This window comes from Saccopteryx leptura, chromosome 1 (assembly GCF_036850995.1).
Source record: "Saccopteryx leptura isolate mSacLep1 chromosome 1, mSacLep1_pri_phased_curated, whole genome shotgun sequence".
Classification (NCBI taxonomy): domain Eukaryota; kingdom Metazoa; phylum Chordata; class Mammalia; order Chiroptera; family Emballonuridae; genus Saccopteryx; species Saccopteryx leptura.
In genome coordinates this window covers 264,882,095-264,894,342 of record NC_089503.1, presented here as the reverse complement: position 1 = coordinate 264,894,342, position 12,248 = coordinate 264,882,095, and the positions used below count along the sequence as shown (strand labels likewise).

The following is a 12,248-nucleotide window of genomic DNA, read 5'->3' as shown; positions in this document are numbered from 1 at the left end:
GGGACAAGTATGAATTCCAACATCCCTGAACTTCCCAAGAACTGAGGAGAATTTTCTCCCACCCCTGCACGCCCCTCCCAAGAAAGCAGATTCGGGAAAGGCTAGCACTGTGTTAAGGCAGCCTGTTTCTTTGGTGAGGATCAAGAGTCTTGACCATGAGCAAATCAGGGTGTCTGCTCTCCCTGGGGCCCATCTGTATCCATTAGGGCTGAGCATTGGAACAAAGGACTACCCCTGGGGCGATCCTTGGACCTTCAAGGACTTCAAGGGGTCTTCAAGGACTACCCCTGAAGAACAAAAGAAAGAAGCCAATCCCAACTGACTCCTTAATCAAGGTCATGAGCAGGTAACCTTTAGAGAGCTCTGTGCCCCTGACATGGACACTGGCAGCTCGGCCGCCAACTGAGTGAGACCCGGGGCTTACTCCTCATCCTTTCCTGCCTCCATCTGGACATCATTAACCAAGGCTGCTACCTTCTCGGAAGTCTTATAAACCTTGTTGGCTGGTGGAAGGCTTATAGCCCTTTTTATTGTGGTGATGGTGGTGGTGGTGGTAGTGGTGGATGTGATCAACTCTTCTTTTTTCTCTCTTTTTCTTTGGTCTTTCTGAATTAGCACGGCCAACACAAAGTGCCTTCCTAAGACACACATCCTGATGTGTTTATGTAAAGCCTAAACTGGTGTGGCAACCCCCAGGAGGCTGTGAAACATATATTAAGACATACATGTGCTGTGGCAATGAGGTAGGCTAATGAGCATTGTGTATTAGTCATATTTTTTATTTTCTATATTTTATGATGCTTGGATATCTTGGGGCCTTCCAGAGTCAGCTCATTCCTCAAAATAGCAAACCACTGGGCTGCAAGCTTGCTTTGGATATGCGTACCAACCATTCTTGAGTCCACACTCCCAACCCTCTGGGTTCATCTATCTCTCACCTACCAAGCCAATATTCCTGTTGCCCCAAATTGCCCTAAGACCAAGGACTAAATAACTAGAAAGCACTTCAATGGCCCTGAGCCTGTTGACATTATTCAACCTCTCCAATCCTAAGCCTGTTCAGTCTCACCCATTCCTTCCCACAAAAGCCATAGTACAGGCTTGTGCCCATGCTTTCTCCTCCCCTTGCTCTTCCTGACCCTGGTGCTGCCCCAGGTGCTCCTGCACAATGTGTTGTGGCACCTGTTTCCAGGGACCTGTGAGTATAAACACTTCTTTCACGACAGTCATTTCTGGGTCTGTGTGTGTTACCATAATTGCTTAAAACAAACCCCAGGTACTTTTTTATTTATTATTATTATTAAGTGAGAGGTGAGGAAGAAGGGAGGCAAAGAGACAGACTCCCACATGCGCCCCAACCAGGATCCACCTGGCAAGCCCACTAGGGGGTGATGCTCTGCCCATCTAGGGCCACTGCTCCTTTGCTTAGAAGGGAGCCATTTCAGCTCCTGTGGCAAGGCCATGGAGACATGCTCAGCGCTCAGGGCCAAATTTGAGCCATGGCTGCAGAAGGAGAAGGGATAGAAAGAGAGAGAAAGAAGGGGGGAAGGGTAGAGAAGCAGATGATTGATTCTCCTCTGTGCCCTGACTGGGAATCAAACTCAGGACTTCTATGCTGGGCTGATGCTCTACCACTGAGCCAACCAGCCAGGGCCACATTTTAAAACACATTTGTACAGGACAATTCTATAAATGCAGCTCCCACCTTCCACACTGGAGGGTAGTACTGGAGGCAGGTCAGGCAGGTGGAAGGATGGAGGTGATGCATGGAAGTGTTTGGGCTGCAGGTTTGTGAGACTTCACTTCCAGTTATGAGTCTATAGTCTGTGTGAATCTCAGGTTCTTTTCTAGAAAAAAACAAGAAATTTTATTAGATGACCCCAAGGTACCTTCTAGCTCTAAATGTTTTTGAACCTAGGTGGTTTCTAAAATATATAAATGCTTGTGATATAATGTGAAGTTGTATGGAAAAAAAAAAGACGCAAAATTTTACTTATCTTATAATTGAATATGGTTAAGGACTGGAAGAAAATATACAAAGAAGAAACTTTTTTAAAAAATTGAATTCAGAGAGAGAGGAAGAAAGAGAGAAACTTAAACTTTTTTTAAAAAAATGAATTTAGAGAGAGAAGAAGAAAGAGAGAGAGAAACTTAAACTTTTTTTAAAAAATGAATTTAGAGAGAGAGGAAGAAAAAGAGAGAGAAACTTTGATCTGTTGTTCCAATTACTCATGCATTCTTTGGTTGATTCTAGTATGTGCCCTGATCCGGATCAAACCTGCAACCTTGGTGTATCAGGACAATGCTCTAACCAACTGAGCTACCTGGTTAAGGAAAAACAAAAAACAAAACTTTTAATGAAGGGATGAAATTATGCATCAAAATGTATATTTCAGGCCCTGGCCAGTTGGCTCAGCGGTAGAGCGTCGGCCTGGCGTGCGGGGTCCCAGGTTCGATTCCCGGCCAGGGCACATAGGAGAAGCGCCCATTTGCTTCTCCACCCGCCCCCCTCCTTTCTCTCTGTTTCTCTCTTCCCCTCCCGCAGCCAAGGCTCCATTGGAGCAAAGATGGCCCGGGCTCTGGGGATGGCTCCTTGGCCTCTGTCCCAGGCGCTAGAGTGGCTCTGGTCGCGGCAGAGTGACGCCCCGGAGGGGCAGAGCATCGCCCCCTGGTGGGCAGAGCGTCGCCCCCTGGTGGGCGTGCCGGGTGGATCCCGGTCGGGCGCATGCGGAACTCTGTCTGACTGTCTCTCCCCGTTTCCAGCTTCAGAAAAAAATAAAATAAAAAAATAAATGTATATTTCAAATATTTTAAAAAATGACCCAAAATTCACATCAGGGCAGAGCTGAGTCATCCTTCTCTCATCATTTCTACTTCCTTTGATAAATGCCCTGTATAAGTTTCTAGTGGTCAGAAGTCCAAAATGGGTCTTACTGAGCTAAAATCAAGGTACCAGCAGAGCTGTATTTCTTCTGGAGGCTCTAGGGGAGAATCTGTTTCTTGCCTTTTCCTGCTTCTAGGGGCCGCCCACATTCCTGGGCTCAGACTCCACGCCCCTTCCACCTTCAAAGGCAGGTTGAGTGTTTCTCACCTCCCATCACCCTAACCTAGCTTCCTTGGTGTCACTTCTCCTTCTCTGACTCTGACTCCGCCTTCCCTTTCACTTATAAGAATACTGGGATTCCATCAGCCCCACCAGGATAATCAGAATAATATTCTGATCACAAGATCAGTTGATTTCCAACTTTAATTTTATCTGCAACTTTACCGCCCCTTTGTCATTTGCATATGGACAAGTTACAGGGATTAGGGAGGGAACATTTGGAGGGGGCAATATTCTCTGGAGTTCTGTTCTATTCAAAGAGGCACCCACGGCCCCCTGGTATCTTCTTGATGGTCCTTGATCATTTTACCGAGTTTAATCTGCAGAAGACATGGCATAGGAAAGAGCGCACAAACCTCCCTCTGGGATTTGCCTTGACCCTGTGGTGCCTCATGGATAAGGCTGCCAGCCAGAGAGATGCCTCATAGAACCTGAAGCTGGACATCCAGCCAGCAAACATTTACTGAGCACCTTCTGTGTACCATAAACTAAACCAGGCATTAGGGATGATATAAATGTGAGGATGACACAGTCCTGCTCAGGGAGCCTGTGGTCCCATAAAGAAGAGGACTCATCACATAAACACCCAAAATACAGAGCACACAAGGGAAGACAAGTGAAGCAAGGTGCAGAAAAGAACTGTGGGCTGTGCCTGTGTGTTCCGAAGGCATGTTTGAAATCTGAGGAGGTGGTGGAAGAGGGGAGCCCAAACTCAGTTCCATCTCTAAGTCTTGTACTTTTAAAAATTATAAATTAGTACAAGGACCCTTTCTTTGTGCCCCTCCTTTCCTTATTCCAATCTGCTCTCTCCATCTCAGTGATCAGCAGTACTGCTCCACTGAGAAATTTATACCCTTCCACATATGTTCTGTATGTTAAAGTGATCAAATGTAAAACTGTACAGCATTGGTAATTTGTAACTTTTTTTTTACACATTAGGCTCATTCTATAACTACTTTTGCAACTTGAATCAGTCTCTGACCAAACTGAGGACATTTTCACACCAGGACAATGTGTGCTTGTATATTTCCAGGGTAAAAATCTAAGCATGGAATATTTGTGTCAAAGCATATGCTTAATTAAAAAAAAAATTTTTATTAAGGAGAGGAGGGGAGGCAGGGAGACAGATTCCCACATGTGCCCCAACTGGGATCTACCCAGCAAAGCCCCCTATCCAGGGCTGCTCTGCTCATGTGGGGTAGTTGCTCCATTGTTTGGCAACCAAGCTATTTTTAGCACCTGAGGTGGAGGCCACAGAGCCATCCTCAGCATCAGGGGGCCAACTTGCTTGAACCAATCGAGCCATGGCTGTGAGAAGGAAAAAGAAGTAGGGCGAGAAGGGAAGGAGGAGTGGTGGAGAGGCAGATGGTCACTTCTTCTGTATGCCCTCACCAGGAATCAAACTCAGGACATCTACCTAGCTGATGTTCTACCACTGAGCCAACCAGCCAGGGCTGGATATGCTCAGTTTTACTTTGGACAGATTTTGCCATCATTAAAATATATGAAGCTGATTTATTCTCCCTCCAGATTGGTATGGGAATGAGTGTTCCTCCACACCCCACCAATGCTGGATATTATCCATCTTTTTAACTTCTACCAATCCGATAGGTGGGAAAAGGGTATCTCAATATGGTTTTGATTTTTCTAATGATGAGTGTGGTTAAACTTTTTTTCTTGTGCCTGTTTATGTTTTAAATTTTTGAGCCATCTGGGATTTATTTTGTAATAAGTATATATATATTTCTAAATGGCAGTACTAGTTATTAAATAATTGACATTTTCCCCACTGATTTGAAATGCCACCTAGTTCTAATTAAAAAAAAAAAAAAAAGCCCACTTCAACCTAAACTTCATACCATATACAAAAATTAATTCAAAATAAATCATGGACTTAAAAGTAAAATATAAAACTTTTGGGAAACACAGGATAGCATTTTCAGTACCTAGAGATAAGCACAGAGTTCTCAGAGAAGACATCAAGAGCAAAATCAGAAAGATTAAATATGAACAAATTGGACTCTACCAAAATTTAAAACTTTTGTATTGTGAAATATTCTGTTAAAAAAGATTTTTTTAAAAGACAATGTGCAGACTACGGCAAAATATTTGCATGCCACATATTCAACAAAGGCTTACATATAGAATATACTAAGAACTATCAAAACTCAACAGCAAAAATAAAAATAAAAAGTCTAATTATAACATGGGGGTGGTTAAACAGATGTTTCACCAATGAAAAGACATGAATGACAAAAAAGCACATGAAAAGATGTTTAGTTTCATTAACGATTTGGTGAATGCACATTAAAAATAAAAACCACAATGAGATATCACTACACACCTATTAGAATGGCTAAAATAAAAAATAATAACACCAAATGCTGATTAAGATGTAGAGAAACTGGAATTCTACCCACTGCTGATGTAAATCTAAAATGGTGTAACCACTCTGAAAATAATTGGGCAGTTTCTTACCAAACTAAACATGCAGTTACCACAGGACCCAACAATTGCAATTTTGGATATTTATCATAGAGATATAAAAGCTCATGTTCACATAAAAACCTGTACATGAATGTTCATAGCACTTTCATTCATAACAGCAAAACAACTGGAACCTGATCAGTTGTCCCTCATTGAAGGAATGGTAGAACTGTAGTAGATCCATACAATGAAATAATACTATTAAGCCATAAAAAATATTAACTATTAATCTCTTTATGCAACAATCTGAGTGAACCTCAGGGGCATTATTCTTAGTAATAAAAGCTTACATACTGTATAATGTTTGATTCCATTTATATAGCAATCTCCAACTGGTAAAACTCTAGAGATGGAGAACAGATTAGAGGTTGCCTGGGGTCACGGGTAGAGAGAAGGGATGTGAGTACACAAGTAGAGATAGCAGAGGGAGTTCTTTTGTGCTGTTAGGACAACTCTGTGTCTTGATTGTGGCATTACAAGAATCTACACATCTGATAAGAATGCATATGGCCATACATGCACATCAATGAATGAATAGTATTATTTTGCAATAGTCTGCACCTTGTCTTTTAAAAAATCTTTTTTAAAAAATGCAGGTATCAAAGTGATTTTAAACTAACATCTGTAGTATAGTTAGCAGTGATGGGCTGTTGCCAGCTTCCTGGTTTTTATGTTGTATTGCAGTGATACAATATGTCATCAATGGGGGAAGCTGAGGTGACTAATTTTGCACATCCCCGTGAATCTATAAAAAATGTTTAATTTTTTTTGAAATGCAAAAATGAGAGAAGAAAGCCATGCTTGCCCAAGACCTTCCCATTGCAGAGGGTGGTTCTCTTTGACAGTTGCTTCATCCACAATAACCTACTTCCTATCTCTTCTCCCCAAACACACAACATACTATCATTTTGAAAAGGCTACAGTCAAATGCAAGGTGCCATAGGTCAAGACTTCAGAAAAGTTGCCTAAATGAAAATTGTTCAAAAGAACACCTGCATACCAGATTCACCAATTGTTAATATGTGAACCCATTCACTTTATCACATAGAATGGATCCATCTGAAGCATTGTTTCTGAACCATTTGAGGGTAAATTACGTATATCGTGTGATTTTGTCCCTGAATACTTTAGTATTCATTTCCTAAAAATATTTGTTTATACACTCACAGTGGTATTATCAACTTCAGTAAATTTAACATTGATTCAATACGTTAAATCCATCATTCCTATTCCACTTTTATGAGTGACCCCAATAATGCCCAGCACGGACTCCATCCCAGGGTCCGGAGCTGCAGTTAGTTGCGATGTCTCTTTTAGAGCCTGAGTAGATCGGCTTTGCTACCAAGCTCTCCTTGTCTCGAGGCACCCAGAACTCTCTCCTGTAAACTGAGAGGGTGGTAACAGTCCTACCTCTCTCTTTGTGAGTAAAGGTGCTTTTACCAATCCATAAGAACTAAATGGAGTTTTTCTCTTCTGCATCATTATTCCCGGAATCATCCAAACATTTTATTGTGGGTTGAGGCGAAGGAGACCCACTTTGGCTTTTCGCTCTCAGCCTGGGAAAACGAGGCAGAGCGGAAGAGGCCAGCCAGGAAGGACACGAAGAAGGGATTTATAAAGGAACCGAGAGGGAGAAGGGACTGAGACCGTGCGAAGGGCAACCCTTTTCCTCCCCATCACCTGGAGCACAGGACGACCAATCGGCAGCGCGGTCCAGGTTCCCGCGGCCAATGGGAAGGCGGCGCGGCGCGCGCCCCCAGGGTTATAAGCGCGCGCGGGCGGCGGAAAGTGAAAGTGGAGTGGCTGCCGCAGGCGCAGCTACGGGTGTCCCTAGCCCGGGCGCCCGAGCGCGCTCGCGGAACCGACGGGATGCTCCGGGCTCCCGAGCCCCAGCCCAGGGAGGAGGGGGCGGCCACGCGTACCAAGCCGCTCACCTCCTTCCTCATCCAGGACATCCTGAGGGACCGCACGGCGCAGCGCGGCGGCCACGGCGGCAGCCCGCACCTCCGGCCCTCGCCTCCGTCCCCTCACCCGCGGGGCGCACGACGACCTGCAGAGCCGGAGCCCCCGGGGGGAAGAGGCGGCGCTGGTGCTCAGGGTGACGAGCCGAGCCCTTGGGCCGGCGCCGCGCCCGGGGAGGCCGAGTCGCGGGCGGAGACCGAGCCAGGTAAACCCGCGAGGCCCGGGAGGCCGGGCTGGGCCGGGCGGGGTCCTGTAGGTTGCGAACCGGCCTGCAGGCTGCGCGAGTGTAAGGCGGGTCCGGGGCGCCCTTCCCAGAGCTCCAGCTGCAGGGATGCGGGCCCGCAGCTCCAGGCGGAGGGGCCTCACTGCCTTCCGCCCGGGTGCGCCTCAGAGAGGAACCCTGAGCCCCGGTGTCCAGGCGGCGCAGGATGCACACATCGGCCGGACTCGCCCGCGCGCTGCTCCAGGCTCCGCGGGCTCCCCGCACCCTGGGCTCAAAACCCGGAGTGCACGCAGCACCCACCGTCCCCCGAATCCCAGGTGAAACCGGGACCCCGGCTGCCAGCCACCCTGCGGCTCTTGATCGGTACCAGCTCCGTGTTACCTTTTGACAATTACAGTAACTAATGTATCACAAATAACTGATAATTACTTACTAATATGAATAAATAGGATTTGCCCAGCAAAGACCCCCCTTTGCTTCCAAATCAAAGTAATAATAAAACAGTAAATTTGGGAGTTTCCTCTGGTCTTCAAGACATACAACACCGTTGGAACATTAAAGTAAAATTATTTTCTTTCCCATCACTCCTTATGAGACACCCTAATGCATCGCCTCTTTTAGAAAAAAGGGAGATTAAAGCCAGAGAAGGTGCTTGCCTTTAGCCCTCATAGCCTCTCCTATCGCACAAGCCCTCTCCTGCTGTGGGGATGTTAATATCCCATGCCTTTAGGTCCTTCACAAGGTATCTTATTTTTTGGTGTCTTCCTGCCTCCTTTCTCCCACTGCTCTTCTACATATATCCAGAATCCGTACTTAGTTCTACTGGACGAGATGGCAGGAAGTTTTTACCACTAACGGCCTCTTACTTTGGGTTCTTGATGGCTATTAGAAAACTAATACATAGTATACATATGCACTCTCTCCCCACTCAGGGGAGCTCCTTAGTCATGTGAAAAAAGTGAAATGTATCCAAGATGACATTGGGCTGTTTGTTCACTCACTGCAGAGATAAGGCTGGATTGAATTCTGCCCTCCTCCCTGCTAACATGTAACTTTTCCCTTCCCATCCCTTCTTTTCCCCTCTTGTTTCCAGATAGGCACAAGGAGGCTTATCTGTTGGACTGTGACAACGCCTTAGGCACCTCACCAAACCTTCCCCAAGCCCCCAAACAGCCACAGAAGCGATCTCGGGCGGCCTTCTCCCACACACAGGTCATCGAGTTAGAGAGGAAGTTCAGCCACCAGAAGTATCTGTCAGCCCCTGAAAGGGCTCACCTGGCCAAGAACCTCAAGCTCACGGAGACGCAAGTGAAAATATGGTTCCAGAACAGACGCTATAAAACCAAGCGAAAGCAGCTCACCTCGGACCTGGGTGTCCTGGAGAAGCACTCCCCCTTGCCAGCCCTGACGGAGGAGGGCCTCTCCCGAGCCTCCCTCCTCCCCATGTACAGCAGCTACCCTCACTACCCCTACCTGTGCTGCCTGGGAGGTTGGAGCCCAGCCTTCTGGTAATGCCAGCTCAGATGACAACCATGCATGATCAGAAACTGCACTCCTCAGGTTCTCTTTCCGCGAGGGCCAGGGAGGACTGAGGAGCAAGGGGCATGCAGGCCAAAACGGTTGGAGGTTTGCATGGAAATTCCAGCTTCTTCACTGGTCAGCCAAGGAGAGATCTGGACAAGTAAATAATTTAATATCCAAATAGTTTCCCCAACACATAACATAGATCATTCTTGCTTTTAGAGTCCTGTTGCAGTGGGGAGGAGTGAAGTCAAGGGCTGCTTACGCCCTGTGTCTGCTGTTGTGTGAGCTGTACACATCACTTCTGAGGGTGCCGTTCCTATGACTCTACTCTCTGATGTCACAGAGCACTGGCTCTGAAGCAGCTAGCCTGAGAAAGAAGAGGCAGCCCAGATGAGGATGGCACTTAAGTTCAAGAGCTTCATTGGCCTTGGAATACAGCCAAGGTTTCTTTCTGTCCCTGTAAGAGAGAGGATTTTGCAAGAAACCTGTCGTGCTCAGCGCACATTGGCTTGGCCTGTGGAGACGGGTAGGAGGATGAAAAGATAAGCTTTTTCTTATACCTTTTTAAAGAGCATGCCAGCTTAAGTATTTGCAGGGTGGCCCAAGGAGACCAAGAAGCAGTCCCTGTGGGTTTAAGACAAGCTGGGTAAACAGAACACTACTGTAAGAAGTGGGCCCAGCTAGAAGAATCTCCATGTGTCCCAAACAGCAGCCAAAGGGGAAGTCTCCACACGGCAGCTGTGGGCACTGCAATCACATCACCAAAAAGGTAAAAAAGAAAAAAAAGCCTAAGCCTCCTCTGCACCTTTTGCCCTGGGCCTGAGGATTTAGAACGGGAAGGTTCCTGGCATTTTCAGGCTGTGTTGCACACCACGTCGTGACAGGCCACATAGTTCTTTATGCGCCTGCCTTCTTATATTTTTTGTTCCTTTTCCACATCAGTCACCCATTGAATGGCTTCTTTTCAGTCCAGACTTTTAGTCTGGCTATACCTAACATGTGCCTTCCTTATTTAGCCTGAGATCTGGTCTATTTTTTTCCCAAAAAACTTATCTTTCCTGGGTTACAAAAAAAAAGGAAGGGGAAGGGCAGATTCTGAATTGGTTAAAAGACATGCTTTTTTTTTGGGGGGGGGGGTATCTAACAACTCCTGCTTTTTTGTTTGTTTCTTTTAAAAATATACAGCATTAAATCCCAAATTCTATTTAAAGATCTGACAACCCCAGAAGGTCATTGCTGCTTTTATAGGACTTGCCAGTGGCTGTTGTTACAGTTCAAAATCTGACAGCCCTTAGGGGTCCCTGCAAGCAGAGGCAGTGAGAGAAATGGCTTTCACACAAGGGAAACAGTACAGAGTGCAAGGTCCACCCCCGACACATGTCCAGGGGAAACTGAGGGCTCATGGTAGGGGTGCGGAAGAAAAGGCGGCCTGGGCCTTACAGAGCCCAGTACCCTGATCAAGCTGACGGGCTTGAGAGGACTTCGCAGGAAGTGGCTAATAAAAAATAAACAATTTTCAAAACACAATATTATTGTGACTTCCATCACAGAACAAGCAAACAAAACACTGTTCAAATGCTTCAGGAACTGTGTTTAATGCCTATATATATATAAAAAAAAAATGAGTCCCCAACCTGAGTCACCTTGTGGCTTCAGAGAGAACAAGAAGAGAATAAAGGAGAAATGTGGCCACCCTCTGTTCTCATTCTATTATCTCAGGTGACCTGGTGGAGGGGAGACATCAGAATTAAGAAAGCCAGTCACTAAGGAGGTATCCCGAGGCCTGGAAATCTCTTGATTCTACCACTTAATTCTTTTTAGTGAGAAACCTTTCAATTTTCTCCTATTAAAAGGGCCAATTTACTGTTGGTGGCAAAACTGCCGAAGTTAATAGATAGTTGGCCGGTTTCGCACCAGTTTCTATCATTCAGGCTCCACGATGAAATATTGTCAACGCCATGTGCGCTGACAACACAGGGAGCAGAGAAGGCAGCACAGCCCAGCTCCAGCTCACTGTCTCCTTTCACGTGTCTTGTAAGACAAAGCATTCAGTGCTATTCTCTCCACCTTCTCAATCTAATTCTTCCAGCCTGCAATTCTGCAAGTATTAAACATTTTACTGTGATATATATTATGTTGCCAAAAAAAAACAATCTTTGTTTAAAATGATTTGGTTTGTGAAGCCCTCTCGCCATTCCCCCATTGGAACTGGTAGAACATTTGAACAGCCAGCATGTTGTTATCTGATGGCTCATGTTTAACAAATTAGTTTGGGCTTTCCACATGCATAACAAACTCTGCTCTAATCTATAACATATCGAGGCCTGTGACTTGAAGTTTAATAAAGTACCCCCAACTAAACTTTATTTTTCTATGTATTTTTTGCAACATGAGTATTTTTTAAATAAAGGACCATGTCTTTATTAGACATTATTGTGTGTGGTTTTTTTGTTTTCAAAGACCATCTGTTATGGAGCTCACGGAATTCTCGTCACCGTGTCCTCCCTCCCTCATCCTGCCTGACAACGAATCTACAAATAGCCAAAAGCAGTGGCATAGCCAACGCAGACAATGGTCATTCTTTTTTAAATGCACTGGCCTGTTCCTGGTCAGTCATGTGGAGGGGAAAGAAATTTCTGTCTTTGGTTAATCACCTGCTCCAGCCCAAGAATGCCTTTTGTTTAAGCAGAGAACATTGGGTGTTTACGTACATTTCTTGAAGACCCTGACAGGAACACATAGACCACAGTAATACTTCCTTTTAAAATTCCCCTGTGGGGTCCCACCAACCCTTCCCACTGCAGCTGCTCCCTTGGCCCCCGGCACCTGCATCTCCCTGAAAATGTCACCTTCACTTAGGGCAGATAGCACTCCTGTAAGCAACACCTTTGAATCAAAGTCACAGTATTGAAAATAGGTTTAATATAAAATATATAAATAACCCATCCT

The 12,248-nt window shown here is 45.6% G+C and overlaps 1 protein-coding gene across 1 annotated transcript; it reads left to right on the top strand.

Moving 5' to 3' along the window:
• The first annotated feature begins 7,392 nt into the window (after positions 1 to 7,392).
• On the top strand, positions 7,393 to 11,706 carry NKX3-1 (NK3 homeobox 1). The gene is made up of 2 exons (XM_066351824.1): positions 7,393 to 7,757; positions 8,869 to 11,706. The coding sequence occupies exons 1-2, from the start codon at positions 7,460 to 7,462 to the stop codon at positions 9,285 to 9,287; spliced, it is 717 nt and encodes a 238-aa protein (XP_066207921.1). The 5' UTR covers positions 7,393 to 7,459; the 3' UTR covers positions 9,288 to 11,706.
• Positions 11,707 to 12,248: the final 542 nt, after the last annotated feature.

Excerpts from the sequence above, each read along its gene's own strand:
- NKX3-1 (XM_066351824.1), top strand. The coding sequence starts at position 7,460 with ATGCTCCGGGCTCCCGAGCCCCAGCCCAGGGAGGAGGGGGCGGCCACG. Across the intron at positions 7,758-8,868 it reads GCGGGCGGAGACCGAGCCAG|ATAGGCACAAGGAGGCTTAT; the intron begins GTAAACCCGCGA and ends TCTTGTTTCCAG.